Source organism: Sparus aurata, chromosome 16 (genome assembly GCF_900880675.1).
Source record: "Sparus aurata chromosome 16, fSpaAur1.1, whole genome shotgun sequence".
NCBI lineage: Eukaryota > Metazoa > Chordata > Actinopteri > Spariformes > Sparidae > Sparus > Sparus aurata.
In genome coordinates, this window is record NC_044202.1 from 4,903,223 (window position 1) to 4,927,915 (window position 24,693).

Here is a 24,693-nt window from a genome sequence, read left to right on the forward strand (position 1 = left end):
GAGTAACAGAATCACAACAGCCCGAGTGCTCGGCAACGCATTTAGTCACCCAACCTCACAAGTGGAGTCTGCCAGCCGCTCTCTGCACCGGGGCCTCGGATGGATCTCTGCTGACTCCTCGTCTGGGCAGGGAGACAGGTTCTGAGAACTCGGCTCGGACCGGCAGAATGTGCTCGGCTGATCGGCCCGTCGCTGGAGCATATGGAGAGCTCCGGCACGATCGTACCAACGTCCCCTGTGACTTTGAAAAAGCAGTGTCCATGAGGCTGAGAGAAGCACTGAATAATTCATCCCGCTCCAAATCATTGTAGCTCTCTTTTCTCAGTGTGTGTGTGTGTGTGTGTGTGTGTGTGTGTGTTTTACTGCCATGCTGTAATGTCTTGGAATGGTTCACCAGTGTGTGAATGGAAAAGATGTTCCAGTTGGAAGCTGTGAGGCCGGCAGGAGTTTTTGCCCAGATTAACCCGGCCCACCTTGGCTTTGAGCTGGCGGGGGAGAGAATCCTGTACCTCCTCAAGGTTTTTAACGAGGACTTCACGAGCAAATAATGACGGCAGTGACGATGCGATAAGCGATTTCAGGCGCTGAGACTTCCATCTATCCAACGTCAGTGGGTTTTTGTTTTCCCCGACTGAAACACCTCGACAGTCAATCAATCTTTATTTGTGTGGCGCCGGTTCACAACAAAAGCCGTCTCATGACACTTTCTGAATCAAACTCCTTGATTCTTTTATCTACAGTGACCCAACATTTCCTCCATGAGCCAGCACCTCGGAGCAGAACCGGACCCAGTGGTGGGCGGCCATCTGCGTGGACCAGAGCGGGAACAGGAACAATCATACTTTGACTTTTCTTCTGGAGCACCATGACGTACAAGCGTTCACTATCTCAACATATGGTCCTACTCGATGGATTGGCACAAAATCCGCTCCTGACGCACAAACATGAGCACGCTTTTTGACTTTTCTCATACTTTGAAGGCTTCCTCGAGAGAAAGCGTCGAGGAGGGAGTGGGAAGCAGCTGTAAGGAAGGTTTTTTATTACGAGAGACTCCTCCGTCCTCTACAGTGAGCACACGGAGAGCTTTCACGCGACATATACAGGCCTACGTATGTTTACGACTGTGCCTACTGCGGCCTACACGCTGCATTTAGATAGCTGCTAACATCACTGAAGACTCTTTGTCTTATTCTTTCTGTTTTCCATGAACCCTGCACCCTGCTGCTCTGCAGCCTGCACACTCATGTTCACAGTTTGAGGATTGCGGAAAACCTTTTTTACTTTTCGCTGAACCTACACTTTGCTGACTGTGGCTTATAAAAATCCCAGACTTACTATAAGGTACAAACACGCACTGACAGCTGGAATGCCTGCTAAGCCACAGCAGGGGGCTTGAAGTTGGGCATTAATACTAATTCATAGAAAGTAAGAGCTCTGAAAAGGATTGTTTTTTTCCCCCTGGAGTCTATTTTCTCTATTTGTCATCCGATTATGAGAAATGTCTTCGCGAGCATCTGTTTTTGATCTTATCTGGACGAGCGTCCCTGTGTTTGGTTATGAAGTGCGTTTGGAAGGTGTGTGCGTGTGTGTGTGTGTGTGTGTAAAGACTGCAGCTGCCTCTTTTATTTCCTCCTAATCCCCCGTGTGCCTTTGTGACAACACGGTTCTTCGGTGGCTCCCTGTCGGCTCGCCTCCGGGCAGTCTGGCGGTGGACGTGTCGCCACCTCTGACATCTATTATCCACCTGATAACGCGGGCTATTAGCTTTTGTTCTCTTCATCCTAACAAACACATGCAAATCGTAGCAGGATCCCTTTTATGGTTGCTAATATTTGTTCATGGTTTTGTGCGTGTGAGTGATTTAAACCAGGACACAGGATGTGAGCGCACATATATCGGTGTACTTTTCCTGCTCACAAAGTTCTGCATCCTGCTGCTCCACCCTCCTGGTATGACTTTTATAAAACAAACCCACAGATGATGCTTTGTTCCACCAGACATCACTTGGAAAAAAGCTGTAAGCTGCTCACACAACTTGACTGATTAAGAAAACAGTTACCGTGCTTATTTATGGGATAGCTCGGTACAGTAGCTTCCAGAGAGAAGCCGGTCTGAGAAAAAAACAGCTGCGAGCGACGTGGTTCAACTTTTCCTGCGTGCATTTTGCGCTATTTTACTTTTATATGCTGGAAACTGGACAGGGTAGAAGATATTAGGTTTTATTAAGTCATTTCAAGCACAGCTACGCAAAAGACTGACAGCATCGAGGCTATGGGGCAGATTTTGGTCACACAGGGATCAAATCTATCATAGCTGAGACAAAGATGAGTGTTTGCAGACCGACGGCCGAAAAGTGGGTTTCACTACAAGACAAGTTGTGAGTTTCTGTGGAGGTTTTTCTCTCCCGCTGTGGGAACTTCTCCTCGTTGAACCCTCGCTGAAGTCTGCAGCCCCTGTGAGTGAGGGAACTACCAAAGTTTTACAGCCACCTCTCAAAGTCTGCAGGGAGCGCTTTCACGCTCAAAGGCCGGTGTGTGACTTTAAATGTGGAACATGGTCCGATGTAAAAAGACTTAAGTGACCCAGAGTCGACTCACTAAAGCTGCTCATTGTCAACGGTCCCCCCTCTGGTCTGCAGCGGAGCCTCATGGGAAAGACCTGCGCTCCTTCCCCCTCCACATCAGGACAGAAGCTCAGATAAATTCCTTCTCGACTGTGTGTGTGTGTGTGTGTGTGTGTGTGTGTGTGTCGGCTCTCTGACAATCCATGTTGGCACAACACGCACACACACGCAACACACACAAGCATGAACTTGTATGTCGTACAGGGCTCGACAATCGCCGGTTACAGCCGAGAGGCGATTGGCTGACTCTCCACTATTATCATTGTGGAATTCCATAGAGGCTTACGGGATTGTGTGTGTGTGTGTGTGTGTGTGTGCATCTACACTAAGATTCCCTGTGTGTTTTTCTTCTCATCTTTCTGAAGATGTGTGTGCAAACATGCAGACTGAGACCTCGGTGTGTCGTTTCTCCTGGAAGCTAGAAAACGAATTCTTGTGTGTTTTGTGTACAGTTTGTGTGTGTGTGTGTGTGTGTGAGATGTGTGGATACCGGGACGTCTGTGTGTCTTTGTCCGCTTTTTCTGAATCACCATTTTGGCATACTTGTCTGAAATGCCAGAAGTGATTCTCGGCGGAACTAAAAAGGGCTGGTGATGGTCCGTGGGAGAGTCTGCAGAAAACACACGCTCACACACACGAAAACAGAAATCTACCATCTTACTTCTCTGATCTCTCTGATCTCTCTCCTCCTTTCAACCCCTCGGAGACAATAAAATCAGACGTTCATCTGGCGCCAACCACCGATATGAGATTCGAGGCAAAATGCCTTATCTTGATCTCATCTTGTAATTTCTAATCTATAAAGCAGCAGAAAACGATTGACGAAAGCCGGAGTTGGTGAGATTTTAGAAAGCGGCAAGAGCGAGAGCTGGGAGACGTGTAAGCAGCTAGTTTGCAACACTCAACAAGCAATCTTGGCTTTTTTTCAGTCTAATATATGCATAATAAGTCTGTTAAATGTCACAGTCAACGGCAAAATAACATGCATGAATATGAGTCGGTCCAAGAAGACTGACCGGTGCAACAGCTACTCCTTATCGCTGAGGCTGTTTGCTTTGTGCTAACTGGGCTAGCTTGGCTCGGGGGCTGTTTGCTTCGTGCTAACTGGACTAGCTTGGCTCGGGGGCTGTTTGCTTCGTGCTAACTGGACTAGCTTGGCTCGGGGGTTGTTTGCTTCGTGCTAACTGGACTAGCTTGGCTCGGGGGCTGTTTGCTTCATGCTATCTGGACTAGCTTGGCTCGGGGGCTGTTTGCTTCATGCTATCTGGACTAGCTTGGCTCGGGGGCTGTTTGCTTCATGCTAACCGTATCCAACTGCCTCAACGTCTCAATGAACGTGATCAACGGACATGCCTATAGTTAGTTCTCCCCCCCGTCGAGCTATTGTGTTAGCATTGGGACATTTTCACTGCAATTTCTCTGCAACTCTTGTGTCACCAGGTTGCTAATAACGTTGGCGAGCCTTGCGGAAAACTACGATCGTATGCAATGAGATGCACATGTGGGAAGGTAGCAGTCAAGTTGCCTCGATTGCTGTTTTCTACCGATTTAACACACAAGAACTGCTAAAACGACGTACCAACCCTAGCTTTAACAGTAACAAAAGCACAATTTGGGGTTACTTATTAAACCAGAACCCTTTTGTTCAGTACATTTCTGCTGAATATGTTAATTTCTTTGAGGAGAAAACAATAATCTTTTCATTCTGTTTCTCCAGCTTGCTCTGATTAGTCTGTTGATCCTTTTTAGTATGTTTTTTTTTTTTTTTTTTATTGAACACGAGTTATAACTGTCCAACATTTTTAGTCCCAGTTCCCACCCAGTACATTCAAGTCTCCCATCTTTCCCTCTTTTTTTTCCTTCACCGCCGACATGGGAATGTGGAGCTTTGTCTTTCCGTGAGTCTTGAGAGAGGGACTGTTGACACGAGTGGTCGACCGACCCCGCTGGAAACGCAGCCCCCTCGCTTCCTCTCCGCTCCCAGTAATCTTGACAGAACCGAGCCAGTTAATGGCCGGCTTGCCAGGTCCAGAGGCTGTGAGTGTGCAGTATTCCCCACAGAGCTGCCAGTACCAACGCCTCGCTATGACGGCTGTGTGCTTTTCATCCATCTCCTTGTCTGAAATATGCAGAGGTTTTTTTTTTTTTTCCATCCCTGCTTTGGGGCGTCACTGTCTTTCCCAGAGATAACAGTGACAGCCGCGGCGCGTCCCTGTCCATACGCATGAATACAAATATCTCCCAGCCCTGAGCCAGATGTGGCTCTGACCCCCGTGACCTTCCCCTTTCCATACACGAGCTGGATGCGGGCCAGATCCCGTGGGCCGACGGGTCTCTCCATGACGGGATGGAGGAGAGGGAATAGCGGCTTACATGTATAATGAGATTAACCTCCGAGTGCACAGCTTCAGAGAGACAGCAGACACAGTGGATAGACCTCAGCCTGCAGCGTGGAGCGCTCTCTGATTTCCACAGAGCGTTTACAGTCGTGGCGGTCACGGTACGTCAAAGCATCCAGATCCTACAATTCCCATAATGCATTCTCTGAAACCCCTCGCTCTCAGGCTTTCTGTTTAAAATGCAGGGAAAACCACAAAGTGAGAGCAAACGTGACATCAAAATGAACTAAAGTGGCCTCGGCTCGTGAGAAAATGACTCCAAATGCGTCGGACACATCAGTTTGCAGCTGCAGATGGAGATTTTCTCCTCATTTATTGATTTTGTTCTCCCCCCCCCCTGCTGACCCTGGATCAGATTTCTTCAATGCTTATGTTTGGGAAAAACTTGGCATTCTCAATTCCTGATGTTTGTGGTGGTCTGCCCAGCTGTGTGGATGCCTCACACACACACACACACACTAACACTCACACACCCACACACACACAGTATGCTGCTGTTAGGTGGGGTTGGATGAGCTCATACTGTGGGCTGTTTTTTTTTTATGTTTCTTCTAGCAGAGAAGGAATAAGATGAAAAAAATGCGGCCTCCTCGGCTCTGTTATGCCTTTGGGGTGTTATTGCTCTGCTCTGATTTCTCTTGCTGGTCTGTGCAGCCGTTTAAAGGCCGTTATGGATTTTGGGAGAGAGGGGTCCTCTCGGTCTAATGTATTCTGACATTTTTTCTTACGCCTCTGATTTATTCCCTCTCTGAATAAGTCATAGTAGCAGAGGGTCATCTGTGCAACTCCAGATTTAACTCAGGAGGAGTTGAATATTTATGATTCTGCTGTTCAAAGACTGCAAAAGGCTCCTCGTCTCTCTTTTTCTCTCTCTCTCTCCCTCTCTCCCCGTTGTGATCAATTCAGCTGCATCGCTTAATTTGCTCTTTGTGAGCCGCAGGCTCTTAATTTAAATGTATAATTTAGAATGCATGGTTCAGCATAATGAGTCTTCTTATGCAGGGAGGATAAATACGTTGCAGTAAAAGGTGCAGATTTTTATTTTGATTCTGCACAAATCTCATTGTCGCCTTGAGCCGTGCAGGTTGTTTTTAGGTTAATTTGCTCTGGTTCTAATTTCTGTTTTCCTTGAGACTACTTCACTTCACACCGAGGGGGGAAAAGTCTCTGAGGACTTCAGATTGTTGAAATGTAATAATGCAGCCGAATCTTTGAAAACTTTCAGCGCCACAGATTAAATGTTCTTCACTTCAGCTGTAATGAGGTGGAAGCAAGAACCTCAGAAACACACCGGGAAAATAAAATGCTAATTATCTGCATGAATACTCAAGAACAGACCCTTAAATAAAAACAATACATCACACATAAATATAGATTAAAAAAAAAGCAACTTTGAATCTATCTATCTATCTATCTATCTATCTATCTATCTATCTATCTATCTATCTATCTCCTCCTCCTCCTGATCTGCACACATATGTGGCTCAACCCAGGACCTCAGCTGCTGGATGCAGATTGGACATCCTCCTCCTCATTGTAGCCAGTGTGGATGGATGATGTGTATGTGCGCAGTGTGTGTGTGTGTGTGTGTGTGCGTGTGTACTTGTGTGTGCGGTGTTTGTGTGCAGGGGAATGATATGACGCGGCGCTAGGACCGTGGCTCTGCCAGTGCGCAAATCCCAGCAGAGAGGCAGCGCTCCGGCAGAGAGAGAGGAGCCAGTTCGAGGAGAGATAGAGGCTGCCTGCCTGCCTGCCTGCCTGCCTGCGACTCAACCCATCACCGGCGGGGGAGGCTGCACCTTCTGTCGAGGACGGACCTGAACCAGCCGGGCTCGCCTCCGGAGCCCTCCTTATGGGCTCACCATGCGCAGGATACGGGCCAACGCCATCGCGATTCTCACCGTTGCGTGGATCCTGGGGACGTTTTATTACCTGTGGCAGGACAACAAGCCCCAGTCGTCGCCTTCATCGTCGGCGTCGCAGACCCGCGGCAGGGGCCATGGGCAAAAGGTGGTGTCCGGTCGGCTGGAGATCCACCGGGACGACAGGACCATCCCGCTGATAGTGAGTGAGCGCGGCTGAAGGGGGGAGAAAGAGAAAGGGGAGAGGAGAGCGGCGCGGCGCGGCGCTGCGCACGGCGCTGTCGCTGGAGGCGCCGAGCTGCAGGAGAGTGTGTGCTGCATGTTGATGTGCATGTGTGTGAGATAAACCTGAGGTGATGGGGATGGTTGGTGGAGGTGTTGGTGATGATGCACAGCTGGGTTTCACTGCAGGAATATGTTGCATTGGCTTCATCGCATCCACCTCCACTCTCCTCCCGTGCAGCTGTGCCATAATCGTTCTCCAGGCTGCAGGATCAGCAGCCCGCCGCTCATGTTTGTCTGTCGGTGTTTTCCTGCCTTTCCGTGCCTTCCCCGAGCCAGAGGGAACCTCAGGCACACGTAAGAGGCTTTCCATAAGTCCTGTGCGCCGTGCGCAAACGCCTCGTAAACCACGTTATTGCTGAGACCTGTCTTGGATTCCACGGACAGGACACCGAGTGTGTCATTATCTGCCTGTTTCAGTCAGGTCAGGTCCGCCTGTTGTCGCAGGAGGAGCAGTCATGAGAATAAGCTTTGGTAAACACTGCTCCTGTAGGTGTGGTGGTGCCACAGCTTATAGACGCCGTCTGAGCAGAACAGAGCATGCTGGGGCTGGGACTGGGTCCATGCCAGCTCATGTTAGGAGAGCAGGTCCACTTGGCTGCTGGGTTTTCTGATGCATAGAGTGTAAAGAAATACTGGACCTGTAGCTTGTGGGGAAGAGGTGTAGGATCCGTGTGCTGCAGATGTTTAACGAACAGCTGTTTAAGTCTTTATCAGGCAAAATGTTTGATTTTTCTGTGGTTCCATCTTCTCAAATGTGCAGATTTGCTGTCATTTGTGTCATTGTAAAGTGGGTATGTTTGAGTTTTGGATATCTGGTCGTACAAACAATATGAAGATGTAGATTTTTTCTTGACTTAATGATTAAAATGACTGCATTAACAGAATAACCATCAGTCAGTTGGAGCCTTAAAGCTGTAACTAGTCATTTTCATCATCGATCAATCAGCTGATTATATTCTTGATGAATCCATTTATAGTTTTGTCTATTAAATGTCAGAAAATAGTCAAAACACCTTTTTAAAGTGTCACAAGTCAAAGGTTCAGGTTCGTTTTGAACAGTTTTGACAGAAAGCGATGAATTCTTATTTGTTTTATCTTTTAATCTGAATATTTTATTCATGAAAATGTCGTCACAGGGGCTCCGAGTCTGAGGTGATGCCTTCAGATGTCTTGTTTGTCAATTTATTAACGAAAGCAGTGAATTTTAAGCAGCTTTTTCTTGAAAAACTCATCAAATGATTAATTAATTGATTTTAGTAAATAACATGTGAAAGTGAAGTGGTTCAGAAATATTGTTTTACTCTTAAATTTAGATATTTGATACGTTTTCTGTCATTTTTGACAAATAAAACATCAAATTCTCACATGCAGGAAGCATATATTTGGCATTTCTCATGTTTGGCCACCTGAATGCACCATCAGAATGAATTTCTGTGCATTATTCCAGGAGAAATTAACACAAATGTTGAAAAACACACTCTCACAATGTTAAAGAAAGTGAGTAACAATCTGCACGGATCTGCACCAAAAGTGAATGTGGTCTTTTCTGGGCGGGGACACATCCTTCCTCTAAGTTTTGCTGCAACCTTGCAGAGTTATGTTCAGTAGTTTTTGTTCAATGCTGCCAACAAACCAACCAACAAACCAGCCTCCATTTCAGCTCTCAAACAAACCCAACTTATTTTTCACTTTTGACACCGCCGAACTTTTCAGCCTGATTAAAAAAAATCTGCACCACTGAGAATTTCATTGACTGTAAAAGTGAAGTCGAACTCCAATTAAATATCGATGAATATGAGATTTTTGAGGCCGAGAAGATGAATCACTCCTCTGCGGAAGCTGCGTCTACCTCTTCCCCGCCGAGCTAACAGACATATCAAGTGAATCTGTATCTCGCAGTGGAGACAGGGACTGTTGTTGAGGAAATACAGCACACAGGAGCCTCCTTCACTATTTACTAGAGCAATAAAATAGTCTCAGCTGTGGTCGAGGATGTGTGCCAACATGTCAAGATGTCTCACTCCGGCGGCGGCAGATTCATTAAAGCGCTGTTCGCAAGATTTAATAATGCAAGGGCAGATGCCAAACGGTGGAGCTGTTGTGGCATTCGTGCTCGCAGGCCTCCTCCTCCTCCTCCTCCTCCTCCTCCTCCTTCTCGTGGTGAATATGAAAAAGAGGAAGCTGTGGTCTGCATCGGTGTTTGATCGCAGCTCAAGAATATGTTGACGATCAAGAAGAAACAAACGTGGAGGCACTTTTGAATAACCTGCGCGTTCGATTGGCTGATGGATTCGTGTTTCGAGGTGAACTGTTGGCGAGCCACAAATAGATGAATCTAATCAGCTGCTCTTTGAACAGCAAAGTCGATGTTGGGATTTTTCCTAGAGGAGGTTTTTTCTTCTGTTTTGTAATCTTTAGTTTGTTCAGCAGGTCGTTCACCTTCGTCACCAAACTGAGATTTCCTCTCTCGTTTGTTCTGGTAATCTGACCCGCCGCCCACCGGCTGCCAACAGTCCACCGGTCCAACAACAGCAGGCTTTCTTTCTTTCTTTCTTTCTTTCTTTCTTTACTTCCTCTCCATTCCCTGCCATTCTTTCTTCCTTCCCTCCTTCATGTTCTTCTTATTTCCTCCTACTTTTCTCTCTTCTGTCTTTCTTCCCTTCTCTTGCCTTCCGTCCATCCTTATTACTTTCATCATTTTGTCCTTCCCTCATTCTGTCATCTTTCTTCTGTCATTCCTCCCCCCATTTCTTTTTTCCTGTCCATCTTTCTTAAACCTTCGGTCCTTCCTTCCTTCCCTCCTTCATTCATCTTCATTCTGTCGGTTCTTTCTATCATTGCGGTTGTTCCTTTCCTTTTTCTCCTGTCTTTCCTGTCTTGCCTTCCTTTCATCCTTCGTCCTTTTCGTTCCACCCTTCTCTCTTATTCTGTTCTTTTCCCTTTCCTTCTGTCTGTCCCTTTTCTCTCTCGTCTTTCCTCCCTCCTTCCCTCTTTTCCTCTTCCATTCTAAATGTCTTTATTTTATCCTCAGTCTGTCATTTCTACCATTTCATTTTCTTTCTTCACAGTATCACCCTTTCTTTTCACCAGTCTTTTGCAAATCTTTCCATCTGTCCTGCCCTCTTATTTCATTATTAGTTCATTATTTAGTCCTTTCTGTCTTTTACAGTGTTGTCCCTCCCTTCCTTCTCTCTTCCTTTTTTCCTTCCATGCTTTCTCCAAGTCCTTACCTCCCTCTCTCCCTCCCTCCCTCCCTCCTCCTTGTCTCCCCTCTCTCCCTCTTTCTTCCCCCCTGAGCCCATTCATTAGCAGCATTTGATTCACTAATGACATCATCTGTGAAATCTGCTTGCACTGGCTCCACGTTTTTTTCCCCCCCCCTTCATTTCCTCTATTGAGTGGTCCAATTTCCCAGCACCACTTTTCAGCCTCTTACTACAGCGTGTGTGTGTGTGTGCGTGTGTTCACAGTTATCATTAGTGTCTTTCTATGCTGCACATCTGTTGTCTCGGCCTCGACATCAGCAGTGGACATGCTGTAAACATCTGGACACAGTTTGTCAGTTTGTCCTTACATGATTTTTTTACGCACACGATCTGATTCTTCCAGAACAGAAACATCTAAAAACATGTTATCCGTCAGTAATTTTTCAGTACGTGTCCTCAGATCATCTGCTGGATTAACTCCTCAGTCTTTAAACTCTTCGGTACTTTTTTCTTTTCCTGACTAATCCAGCAGCAATTTTCTGTTTTTTTTTTTTTTTTATTTGACACGTGATCATATAAACATTTCACAGCAGAACTGAGCTCAGTGCGGCGTTAACAATCTCGTCTGAACGAGGATTAGCTACATTTTCCATTACAGTAATAAACACAAAGCGTGAAGTTATTACAGTAAACCTCCACCAGTGTGGAACAATCCAGTAACTTTCATACACATCGTCCCTTTTTGTCATTTAGTGAGCTCCCGTTTAACTCAGTTTTAATTTATTGTTTATTTATCATGTTTATTAGGTGTTTTTGTCCATTAGTTTAAGAAGCAGAAACACTCATGAAAGAGATTGTTCATAAGTTAAAGCAGCAATGTGAAAAATGTGAACACACTCCAGAAGGTAAAAGCACTTTACATGGATGGATTAGACAATAAATAATATTTTTATTGCCATGTCCACATTGGATGAGAGATATAAAGTCTTTGATTCGTCCCGTTTGTGACGCACAAGACGTCTATTGCTGTGTTGCAGAGATGTCACTGAAGTTAGCATGCTAACCAGCTACACCCAGCCCGCCTTGTCTCGCGTAAAATCTCATTTTGCGGTGCAAGAGGAGATTTTACGTGAGACAGGACGCGCTGATGGCCCCCGTAGTATCCGCTGAAAGACATAAATGAACAAATAAACTCACAAAATGTCTAGAAACCGAATTAAGACAAGCATGACTACCTTAACTTATCGTCGAACACACTTCATTCAATCTTGACATCAGTCTCGGTTTTTCAGTATAAATCCTCAATTCACCTTGTAAGATACTGAAATATTCCTTCTCTACGTGTTCTTACCCGCTGCTGATGTCTCTCTCCTGTCCACATCTGCCATCTTGTTGTCCCTGAAGTCTCTGTTTTGGTCAGAGCTGCTGTAAATCACCTCCATACTTTACCCCCTGTTGTCCAGCTGACCTCAGTTGGTCTTGAAAAGCTGCTCCGTATACCTTCGAATTCTGGCCATATTCTACAAATGACTCAATGATTAAAGAGGAAAGGTGAAGCAGTGAGTAGTATAGCAAACCACCCCTGATGGAGCCCAGACACTGGTGGTGGTGGTGATGATGGGATGAAGGTAGATAGCTGAAGACTCTGATGCATGATTGCTTTTCAACACTGGATAATCTGATTCTGCAAAGTAACTAAAATGATCAAATCAACGTCGAGTATTGGATGTAGAAAGTAGCAGAAAATGGAAATACTGAAGTAAAGCATCTCACTCAATTGTCCACCAAGATTTCTCTTTTTACTGCAAATGTGTATGAATTCCAAATATAGGTCATCGTGCTCCTAGATTACTTAGTAATTGGTATCAGCTCAGTGAAGACACCATATCAGTCGATTCCCTAGTTGGAATGACAGAAGAACAAAGTGGTTTCTTGCCTGGGTGACATGTTCGCAGACAGGCCTCAAACACATCACATCAGCACTACATGACACAATAATCTGCGCGTCCCATCATCTGTCAGCCTCAGAGCTCCGGCAGCGCTTCATCTGCAGCCAGTCAGACAGATCTGACTCGTATGTGATTTGTTCGGTCTTTATGTCTCGGGCCTGACGGAGCAGGCGGACGTCTTCATCTTCCAGATGAGCTTCATATTTAATTCAGTGGACCGGGGCCTCTGAGTGCCTTCCGTTATTTGTGTCTTAATATCCCCAGAGCACCATTTTTTGTAGCTTTTAATATTTACTCACGATGATACTTTTGGAAAGACGTCACAACTACGTACGACAGCCGTCTGATATTGGTGGTGTGAGTGGCTCAGATGCATTTTGGATTGAAGATGTCGGAAGAAAACACTTCACTTTGTTTACTCCATTGTGTTTCCTCCCTCTGCCAATGGTTTTAAAAGACTCTCTGGTTCATCTCTGTGCTCTTGGCTCATGTCAGTAAAGAGGAAGCGGCTTAAATTAACAGCAGAGATAAATATAATCCCCATGAATGCTTATAAAAAGATGTCAATTGTTAATGTTCAGATATGATCGTGAACATGGCTTTAAATCCTGCAGATCTGTGCATCTTTGCTCTAAAAGAAATCATAGTTTTTAGCCTTAATTCCAGGATATTTGTGTGTTATTTATGCCTGTAAAGTTTCTTGAAAATCTCCTCTGAGTCCTTTGTCTGTTATCCCACCGTGCAGGTAACATATGTTGGAGCTTTATCGCAGTCTTTTTCCATGTAACAAGCGGACTTGCTCTGCGTGGGAGAATTTATGTAAAACTATCCTAGAACGCCGATCACTGCAATACCCGAGGTAAATTGAAAGCTGCTCTTGAAACATCAGGAGTGCGGTCGTGGTTTTGGTCTCTTTTGAAAGGTAACGACTTGAAGTTTCTTCTCCAGCAGTCAGAATTTCTGTAAATGGGGCTCTTTATAACAATTTGTAGTAATGCACATGTGTTACTGACTTTTCTACTGGCAGTTCTTTGTGAACGACTTTGCTTTTTCATGACTTTAGGCTTGTTCTCGAGTGCCTCCCTCCACTCGATTGAGAAACGGTAGCTAACGAGCTCAGAGATGCATTTTTGGGTTCTCCTTTCTACACAGACGCTCGTTGTCTGTTGCAGGCTTCAGGAGGGGCATATAAACTCATATTCAGCCAAATGGGGCTGTCGATCGAAAGATTTAAGTCCAATTAATAGTGGAAATTCAGAGATACAACAATCTTTCCTTTACTTCCTCATCACATTGTTATGATAAGCATGTTAGCAAACAGCTATTTAAACATTAGCATTCATTCGGAGATGCATTTGATGCCTTAAAGTTCCATATTCACTCACTTTTATATCTGTTTTAGGTCTCCAACTCCTCCTGAGGGAAATATCTTACTATCTATAGCAGCTAAATGCTCCGCTGTGTTCAGCAGCTTCCCGCTAAGAGCTTTAACAGCTTTAGTCTGCGAATGTAACGCGGTGATATTAAGTTCATTTTCAGCTCTGCCTCAGCGTCTATCTGTGCACGGCGGACATGTTTGTGTGCGGGATCCTTGAAAACTCTCAGGCTCCCTGCTCCTGAGAGACTGGAAATGAGGTCACTCTCACACCTGAACCTGCTCAGGAGCTTTTTTTTTTTTTTCTAAATCCACCAGCTACACCTTCCTTTAATAAAGCAGCTCGGAACAAAGCTTCATCCTCTCTTTTCATTTCCCCCTTTTTTCTCCCTCCGTCCCACCATCATCCTCCATCCTGTTGACTCTCTTTGATGAAGGCTTCTCTCATCTGCTTTCATGTATTCAGTGGCTGTTTAAAACCTCCCACTCAGGAGCGTTAGAGCTGCTCGCGGGGGGAAACCCATTAATTACCGCGGCTTTATATGCTGTGTATTTTTGATTTGATGGCTGCCCATCCCATTTTGCAGTGTTAACACTGACACGCTGACCTGAATAAAGAAAGCAGCATTTACATTTTAATTATTTTTTCTCACTGCTTCTTTCAGCCCGGCTTAAAGAGGAGGGTAACTTTAATTCTCAGAGGAGCAGGGTTGCAGCAGGGTTGCAGCAGTTCTTGCGCTTGATTTTTTTTTTTAGACTTTTTTTTTTTTTTTTTCAGACATCGCCTGAATATAAGAGGAGAGCTGTCACTCTTTAATCCTGGCTGCTGAGGCTCAGGAGCGATGGAAAAGAGTTGTCAATTCATGTCAAGGTTGTTGTTTTTTTTTTTTATTTCCCAGCTCCTCCCGTCCACATGTCAAGGTGTCCTTGAGCAAAACGCTGAACCCCCAGATTGTTAACAAGGCGTGTGCGTGAATATTAAAGAGCTTTGTTCACTAAAGAAGCAGAGAAGCGCCGCGTGTTAATCCATTTACAACCAATCAATGAGTTGATGAACAGAAATCCAATCAGCAACAACACTCGACTCTCTGCCGGTAACATTTTCTATGCAGTCATGGTTATAAGCTTCCATGAATCTTTATCTATTATGACCTGTTGGGCTTCAGGCTGGTTCTGACACTGATTTTGGTTGATTTCTCTTATTTTTCACTTGAGGGTTTATTAAATGCATTCAAATCCAACAGTAGAATAAGTAAACAACAAAATGTTTTTCTGAGAAACACATTAAAACAAGACTGTTGCAGACCGGCGTTCTTCTTCACGAGGCTGACAGGTGGATTCGGCACGCAGTCATTTCCGTAATCACAACTGTGGCAGTAAAGCGGTTTGTTGACAGAAGTTACGGCGGCGACACGGTGGAGTGTTTGTTGACAACACAACAACCTCTCTGTGGATTAACGTGACTGACAGCGGATGCATTTGCGTTTGTCACTTAAATCCCTCAACATTCTCCACTTTTTAATCATTTATTCTTTTCTTCGACTTGCATTCGAATCCTTTATTCCTTCTCGGCTGTCGTGAGGATGTAAAGACACACCTTGTCGTGTCCTCTGCAGGTGACCCAGCCCCCGCGGGCCGAGCAGCAGAGCCAGCTCCTGGGCGGCCTCGATGAGAAGGCCTACCTGGCCGGGAAGCAGCTGAAGCCGGGAGACGACCCGTACAGAGACCACGCCTTCAACCTGCAGGAGAGCGACCGGCTGGGCAGCGAGCGAGCCATCAGAGACACCCGACACTACAGGTGAGCAGGGTTAAACCTCAGTCGAGGTGCGGCCAGTCTGCTTGATCTGCACAAGCAGATCGAGGATTAATCCTGTTAGAGCTGCACGTGGATCTCTGTGTACTTCTAGATAGTTTAAGGCAAGTTTATTTGTATAGCACAACTCAGACACAAGGCATCTCAAAGTGCTTTACAGGTGCATACAAATTATATTCAAATACATAAAAAATAAGAATGATCTGGCAGAAAAGTGGCAGAAATTACATATTATGCTTTTAACTTTTATCCAGTTCAATCAGTTAAAGTCACCCTTAAAGGAATGAAAACAGAAAGGAAGAAGATTGACATTTTTTAATACTCTAATACGGTAGAATTCAACACGTATCAATATGTCATCAATTTACATGCCGCTGAAACCTCATTGTGTTATTCTTGTTGCTGTGAACAAACTGATTGAATTGGTGTACGACAACAGAACCACTGGTGTGTCATGTTTCATCTGCATGTCTTCGGACTTGTTCTCAAAGCTCCCAGCAACAGGTACCAGATTAAAACAGAGGGTCAGAAACCTGTGCAATTGTTGCCTGGCAACCGGATATTTTCATGTCACTACGGCAACAATACAGAGGCGACTCCGCGGGGCACCACTGCAAATCACTTCTGCCCACCCCCCCACCCCCCCCAAAAACCCACTAACAGCCTGGTATGTTTCTGTTCAAAGGGTGGACACGTAGACGTCTGAAGCCGTTTAACACCCATGGGCGATCTCTAAAGAGAAATAAGTTAAAGCTGCCTCTTCTCTCCGTAGGTGTGCATCTCTGAATTATGACACAGACCTTCCCTCCACGAGTATCATCATCACCTTCCACAATGAGGCTCGCTCCACCCTCCTCCGCACCATCAAAAGGTAACCAGATCGGAAGCAGCTGGATTGATAAGACGGGAACACTTATTATTTTTTTCTGATCGCCATCTCTCTCTTTTTTTCTTTTACCCTCAGCGTCCTGATGCGAAGTCCTCCGTCTCTGATTCAAGAGATCATCTTGATAGACGACTTCAGCTCAGACCGTGAGTTTGTGAGCTTTGTTCATGTTGGTGAAAGCTGCGATTAAGATTTTGGTTTTTATGGCTCACATTCCGCCAGTTTTGCGCAGCGCTTTAGCTTCTTTCAGCTCATTTTCGGGCTATTTCGGTTCACCTTCACCGCTCCTCTTAGTGTCGTTTGAAGCTGCGGTGGTAAAATCAGGCGAGAGTAGTTTTCATCAGAGATCCGAGATCAAGAAGGACAGACGGGTGAACGCAAGAAGCAAAGAAAAAGAATGAAACGAGGCGGTGAAGCTTCATTTCCTGCCGCTTTGTTGCAGGCCGGTGTAGCAGGCGGATTTAAAATAGGCTCCTGACCAGGTTCACTTGAGGGTGACCTGATTTTTCAGTCTCTCTGGAGGAGCAGTGCGAACATTTTCAAGGATTCACACACAAGCCTAACACCAAGCCGCAGACAGCCAGAGTTAGCGTGTAGTTGTTGAAGATGGCGGAGCGTTTAGCCAGCGTTTAACCACCGGACAGCTGTCTTCAGCTGCCTGGTGGTTACCTCAGAGGAACCCAACTGGTTCACTGTGAAATCCAGCTGCCTCAGAAGGTAAAATTAAAAAAGACAAGTTGTGACATCTCGATTTTTACAGGACGGATCTGCCTAAGTTGTTCCGTTCATCAAGAAAAACCCTCCCTTCTCCGTTCTCTAGTCTCCCATTCCCAGCGATGTGGTTGTTGACTGCTGCTGGGTGGCCTCACCACGAGTCAAGAAAAGTCTGTCTGGAAACAGGATCCGATGCTTGGCAGTGCCTTTCTCTCGCAGTTTTTTTTTTCGCGGAAGCCATCAAAGCCCCTTTGTTGTTTCGCGGACTTCAGCCGAAAAATCTCGGTGGAATCCGATAACATTGTCCTCGTACGCCACCAGACATTTGTTAACATACAACTGAACCATCTTTCCCGAACGTATAACCTTTAAAGTGGATCAAAACATACCGCAGTATCTTTCCCCTGACCTTAACCGAAGGGCTTTTGTTTTGTTTTCTGCTTTGTGCACCAGAAAAAAAATAAATGGTTTCTCCGACATGTGACAATTTGAACCCTTTCTAAAAAAATCCTGGCTGCGGCCCTTCCTGCCAGGTGTTGAGCTCCTTTCACTCTGTCGTCTGCTGTGGATACGTGTGATGCAAATGTCAAATAAATGTTCCAGCCGCGAATGAGAAAAGCCAAATGACGACAAAAATGTAGACGGAGGATAACGCCGGGAGACGGGAGCGGCTTTGAAAGACGCGTCGCACTGACGTCTGATATCACAGAGGATTCAGAGAACGGGAGCTGAGAGCATCCCGAGGATCTGCGCAGCTTTTTTTTTTTTTATGTAACTGATCAATGATGCTGCAGCTTTAACGACGAAACAACAGCAGAAAATGAGCAGCAGCTGCTTTCAAACCACGGCAAAACCCGAGAGTTAGAAGACTAATTGACCTTGAGATTTAAAAAAAACAAATCGGTTAATAGCAGCGCTAAGTGCCGGGTTATACTTCTATGTAGCTGTGGAATTAAAGGATCACCGCACCGTTGTAATTATTCCCCTTTGTCAGCATTAGGCAGAAGACTTACATGAGCTCATGCTTTACACTGTCCACAGCGCTTTCTGTAATTACCACCACATGCATCTTCTGTCTGTGGGAACAGCACAGTGACCTACATTCACTGTGTGCTCAGACACGCACACGCACACGCACACGAACACACACTCGGAGGTGTCAGAGCTGGCCAGACATCTGAACGGTAGCGTCTCAGCGGCGGGAGCAGCAGGAGCTCGATTAGCTTCCTAATGCCTTGTTTTCTGCAGCCAGTTTACCTGCAGCCACCCCGAGCTCACAAACAACCCTCATAGCCGTTTTGTTTCTCGTCCCTGTTTTGGATTTCAGGATGTTTCAGCATCAATTATCATGTGGAACTTGGAACGAAACACCCCAAACTCCGGTTCCAGTTTGTGGTTTTTAAGTTCTTGCCTGTGAACCATTAAGCCTCCCATTAACCGACTACTCTGTTTCCTCCAGCTCTCACTGTGGTCTCTGTGTTGCTCCTTCCTAATTCTGTTTTATTAGACGTGATCCCCACCAAGGATCAGTCGAATAAAAGTGCTGTTTCATCTGCCGTTTAAAGGCAGGAGGCAGAGCATTTTCCTCTAAAAAGTTTTTTTTAATGGTTTCTTTATACAATCAAATTAAAGGGATATTCCGCTGTAAATTTAATCCATGGTCTAACACACAGAGTAAGACCCCCCTTGAGAGATCAAGTTTTCTGAACCGCTAGCTTGTGTAGTTGTAGCAACCTCAGAAAAGACAGCACGATAACAATATCGCAGTCTATGCCTCCAACCAAGGAACCACCATCAAAAAGCCACAAATAATGCTCAGAACAGCACCAAACTCCAGCAACAGTACAAATAGGGTACCAGCACATAGTTCGAGGCATCAAACATCTGCTAGCTTTGCCGGATTTCTACTGAAAAGACAACACAACTCACCACTCTCCTGCGGCAGCTTGCTCGTTGTGGGGAAGCCCTGACGAGTCGATTACCGAGTGCAGTTAGAAACGCTCAATTACGTTCTTTTCCCTGTCATTTCTTGATAATAACTGTTATAAACTGGTAGGCAAGACACATATGATCTTTAATTGCATTTCCATGGAGTAGTAATCATACATTTTCATCCTTGAGCTGCGGAACTCTACTGCTCTCGGTAATCGACTCGTCAGGGCTTCCCCACAACGAGCAAGCTGCCGCAGGAGAGTGGTGAGTTGTGTTGTTTTTTCAGTAGAAATCCGGCAAAGCTAGCAGATGTTTGATGAACTACATAAGCTAGTGGTCGGAAGGGTCTTACTCGGTGTCACGCCGGAATATCCCTTTAATTAGTCATACAATTTACAAATGTCCTCTAAAACCAAATGTTCTTTTTGGGATTTTTTAAGCTGAAGTTGATAGCGTTGGAGATTGAGGCCCTCCAAAGCCAATCGGCAAAATGTGTCTTTCAGACGTAAGAAACACCTAACAATATATTAATGAAGGTAAAAGAACTCACATGGTGTCACGCTGGAGAAGATGTGGTGGACCCAAATGCATGAGACAGTACAACGGAAATTAAATCTATTCAGGATAAATGGCAGGAACAGGGAAAAACAACGACAAGAACAAGGACGCATGACAGGAACAGGGAAATAAAACAACAACAGGAGCAGATAAACATGACAACAGGAACAGGGAAATAAAACAACAGGAAACAGGGAACACACAACGACAGGAACAGATTAACACAACGGCAGGAGCAGGGAAATAAAACAAGATGAACAGGGAAACACGCAACAGATAACTCCATGAAGACTTAACTAAAGACTGGACTTAACAAACTAAGCTAATGAGGGGATGAGGTGAGTCGGAGAAACACAGGTGAGATTAATGAGGGGAAAAACTCTAGGAACAGGGAAGGAGCTGGTCAGCTGGAAAGATCACTGGGAACAGCAAGACTAACAAAGGTGGTGAGACTGGTGAGGAGCGCAGAATATGTAAAAAACAAATGGAGAGACAAACTGCAGAAGTAAAGAATTGTATGATCGTGTGTTTCCCACGACTGTCAACTGTTAACAAATGTCATTTTACAAGATGAAACGCTCTATAAATCACTTTTTAAAGTCTCATTTTGAATTAAATTAACTAAATATGGTGTGAGAACCAGAATCAAAGATCTCGTGTTTTATTTGCTCTGACATTGTTCGTTGCCAGGCGACAATTACTGACTTGTATTTACAGTAAATCACTGATTTTACCATCTGGATGCAATACAACAGTCAGAGCAGACAAACGCTTTGACAGCATAACTCTTCCTCTGGTTCAGGAATAATTACATTTAAGTGTTGAGAAACCCAGTTCACCTAAATTACAAAAAACCCATTTGGCACAAGGCTTCTCCGGACATTTCTTTCCAATAATGTCACGTTTTCAAATAGAAACATCTAGAATAAATGGCTGAATGAATTAATATGTTAAAGTCAGGGAGTTAAAGGAGAACTTCGGTCGATTTAAACATGCAGCTTCATTGCTCAAGCTACCCTTGACTTGCCAGTACCGAAGACGCAAACACATTTGGTCCAGCCATTACAGAGCTCCGTGAACGGAGACTTAGCATTGAACGCTAACAGCATGGGGTCAGAACTTTACACTGTGTTTTAAGCGTCTTAACATGCTCGACATCTCACACCAAAAGTTATGCAACATCAGCAGACACCTTAGCACACAGCACTGTAGCGTGTATGACTCAAACTGAATAAAAAAGTAGTTAAAACAGTGTGTTTGTGCAAGCAGCTACTTACCTGTTTGTTGACATCCGCATCTTCCGGTAGCTAGACCAAACTAGTCAATCCGTCGAGCGTGCGCTTACTCCCTCACTGGCGGAGACGGTATTCCAGCATTTTCGTGTTTCTGTTCATAATGTACATGTCCATGTTACAGCCTGTCATGAGCCATGAGCCTTACAATAGCCTGTTAAGCCTGTTAAGTGCACAATCGGTGGATATACTAGTTTGGTCTAGCTACTGGAAGACGCGGATGTCAACAAACAAGTAAGTAGCTGCTTGCACAAACACACTGTTTTAACTACTTTTTTAATAATTTTGAGTCATACACGCTACAGTGCTGTGTTGTAAGGTGTCTGCTGATGTTGCATAACTTTTGGTGTGAGATGTGGAGCATGTTAAGACGCTTAAAACACAGTATAAAGTTCTGACCCCATGCTGTTAGCGTTCAATGCTAAGTCTCCGTTCACTGAGCTCTGTAATGGTTTGACCAAATGTTTTCGCGTCTTCGGTACTGGCAAGTCAAGGGTAGCTTGAGCAATGAAGCTGCATGTTTAAATCGACCGAAGTTCTCCTTTAATACATGTAGTCAGGTGAGGCAGTGAGAGTGTGAGCCGGAGGAGGAGGAGGAGGAGGAGGAGGAGGTGGGTGTCGGTCAGCCACCCTGTGTGTAATCCTATTAAGGCTTTCCTGAATCATGAAGACGCCGTCCTCAATCAAGGACAGTGATCTTTAGTGTGAGTCCAGACGGCAGCATGTGACTCCACTAGTGTTGGGACGAAAATAAACCTCCGTAAATACCATAAGCTGCCGTTCACCGTCTTTTGGCAGTCAGTGTGGAGGAAGCTGATGACAGCTCACTAATGATTATCTTCAATTTTGCACATTTAAACGTCATTTTTGTTAAATGAATTCAAGTTTGTTACTGTTATGTGTTGTTTGTTTTAGTTTTCATCAGCTGGGAGAAGCTCTTTTATTTCAGTTGTGCAATGATTTATGTGTTTTTATCACCCGCGTTGTCGTTTTCTTCTCACCCGCATGCTGATGGAAAGTTTTATAGTCAACAAAACACTTCTGGGGATTGACAGCAAAAGTGAATTTCAGCATTCTCCGAAACAACTGAAGTAAATGGGGGGGCCAAAAAAACAAAACACAAAATGGCTCCACAAAGTTTCCAGAAGCTCCAGGGATCCAAAATTGATTCAAACTCACTTTTTCAAGCGGAATATCTCCACTGTAGCTGCTAAACTTGAAGCGTTACTCGTCTGAAGTCGGTGCACCAGCTGACTGAAGTTGCTGGAGACTTGTTTGAGACAAAATGGCTCCGGACAGCTCATCCTTCCTGAAGCCCTGAGATCCCAAATCGATTGAAACGACGTGTCAAACTCGACACGCAGTTGCAGGTTGCACGCTAATACTTTTAGCTAAGCTGCTGCAGTGATGATCTCGGCTTTAAAAGGTGTAAACAACATCTTTTCGAATCAATTTTGGATCTTGGGGCTTCCTTAGACTTGGACGAGCTGTGCGGACACATTTTATGATTCTCTGTGTTTGTTTGTTCATGTTTACGAGGATGCTGTAACACTGTTTTGCTGTTATCCCTTAAATTTGTCATTTTTCGAATGTAGTCTGGCATTTAAAAAAATCACCCTTCATTGCGTCATTAATCCTTCGTGAACACACTTCATATTCAGAACGTGGGTCGAAGCGGCACGCACTTTGCAGTTGTGTGCATGTGACTGTATAATGCATCGCAAGCGCACACACGCGCACACGTGGACACAATCTGGCTAAAAGTACACAACATCTGCTCGGTGGGTGTGATCTGTGACTTTCTGCTCATCTTCCCCGAGCGGTTAAAGCCCCCCTCCTCTTCACTCCACACACACACACACACCAGCTGTCCCCTCCTTATGAGCAACAGTGAAGCATTAATACACTCCTGCCTGCACACACACACACACACACACACACACACACACACGTCCCCAGTGAATCGACAGCTTAAATGCAAACAAACAGGTTTGTACACACAGCAAATTTAATCAAGCGGGATTACAACTCGTCATGCTTGTTTCTGTCAGCGCCAGGCTGAGGAGGGGGTCCGCCTGATCCACCCACAATCCCCTCAGCCAGATCATACTCACTCTCTGCTGCTAATGCTAATCCTCTAAAAACCACGAGTGTGTGTTTGTGTGTGTGTACCTGTGTTTGCATGTTGTTTGTAATGATGTCCAGGCGTATGTGTCAGCACAATGTCAGCGGCAGCGACTGCTCACACGGAAAGAAAAGGGAGTGGACGATGGGAACGGGCTGCTCGCTGGGTTTGTTTACGGGAAACATGACTTTGAATGAAATCATCCTGCGAAATGAAACTCAGACACTTTATGCTCTTTGTGTTTATGTGTTTCTGATTAGCCGCAGGACTCTGATGAAATGTTTGAGTGTGATGTGTTTGGAGTCATATCATGCTGAGGCGTAAGTGGCCTTCGCTGAGGGTGTGTAGCTGTCTTCTTGTGCGGTGTGTTTTTGTGGGGGTTGGCGAGTGACGGAGCGTGAGGAGGGGTGTGTTTCTCAATGTGTGTTCTGCTTCCACCATAACACCCCATCTCCTCTGCTCTCCTCCTCCAGCTGAGGACTGCCAGCTGCTCGCTCAGATCCCCAAAGTGCGCTGCCTGAGGAACGGCCGGAGAGAGGGTGAGTGTGGGGCAACAGCAGGGGGGAGATAAACTAAACTGGCCTTCGACGCAGAGTTTGTAATTTCTGTTGCTAGGGTGTCTCAATCACAACAATACACATCAGGACATAAGGAGCGTTGGGTCATGGGAGATGTTGCCTGCGATGTTAAACAACCACCACTGCTGATGAAAAAAATCAGTATGAGTCATGCAGAGACGTTCAGGGATGAGGTTGTGTTGTGAAGTTTTTATTCACATAATGTTTAGTCACATTCAGTGGCTCTCTGGTGGAAGTTACAGCGACAGGCGACCAAATGAAACGCATCGTTAACGCGGACTAATTTACAGATTTCTCTGGGTTTGGAAATGGTTGCGAACATTTATGGTAATGGACGTGCGCAGCTCAACAAAATATACAACAGAGGAGTCGTTTATGGACATTTTAATGCAGAAATGTTATAGTTTAAAGGTGCTGTATGCGACGGAAGAGTGACTGTCAGCGATATTATCTTAAATAAAGCAAGAAATGTTTTTTATTACAGCACAGAGGCAACTCAAACGTTTACATCAGACAAAGAAATGCATTAGACCTACATTTAAAAACAGAATTCTGTAGAGCACAAACTTTCTCCAAGGCCCAACAGTCCCCTTTCATTCAATCAGTACAGTCCGATATCAGATAAAACATATTTAAATCCACTAAATTCAGATTTTATGTGGATGCACATCAAATAGTTCTCACTCACCTAAATACGCTTGATTTTTCTAATCATGATTGATGCTTTATTCCCTGATAACTTAATAAAAATGTCAAAGAAATGTATCACAATGTTAAAAGAAGTATTTCCATTTTGCACCAAATGTTAATGGGGTTAATTCTGGTCTGAGACCGATCCAAAAATCCACACACAAACACGACAGAGTGAAACGTACGTGCCTTTTTTTTTTTTAAATCCCATTTCATCCTTGTATTAAAAACCACAAAATGTAAAGAAAGAAAGCATTGTGTCCGAGGAATCTGGATTAAATTAATCCCTGAATTAGATGAAATCCTCGACCCATAAAACAACAAACTCGATCCAAACTAAAAGCCCGAACGATGAGGCTGATTTATTTGGATGTCTCGCAGTAATCCCTCTGACTCAGGTTGCTGC

At 44.9% G+C, this 24,693-nt stretch overlaps 1 protein-coding gene across 1 annotated transcript in view; it reads left to right on the top strand.

The window, feature by feature from the left end:
* Positions 1–6,640: 6,640 nt before the first annotated feature.
* galnt16 (UDP-N-acetyl-alpha-D-galactosamine:polypeptide N-acetylgalactosaminyltransferase 16) overlaps positions 6,641–24,693 on the top strand; it is a 40,075-nt gene continuing 22,022 nt past the window's right edge. The window contains exons 1-5 of the mRNA XM_030392021.1: positions 6,641–7,086; positions 15,316–15,497; positions 16,285–16,383; positions 16,477–16,544; positions 23,493–23,558. Of these exons, the coding sequence (XP_030247881.1) occupies positions 6,886–7,086; positions 15,316–15,497; positions 16,285–16,383; positions 16,477–16,544; positions 23,493–23,558 (616 nt within the window). The 5' untranslated portion in view covers positions 6,641–6,885. The remainder of the gene's footprint in view (positions 7,087–15,315; positions 15,498–16,284; positions 16,384–16,476; positions 16,545–23,492; positions 23,559–24,693) is intronic.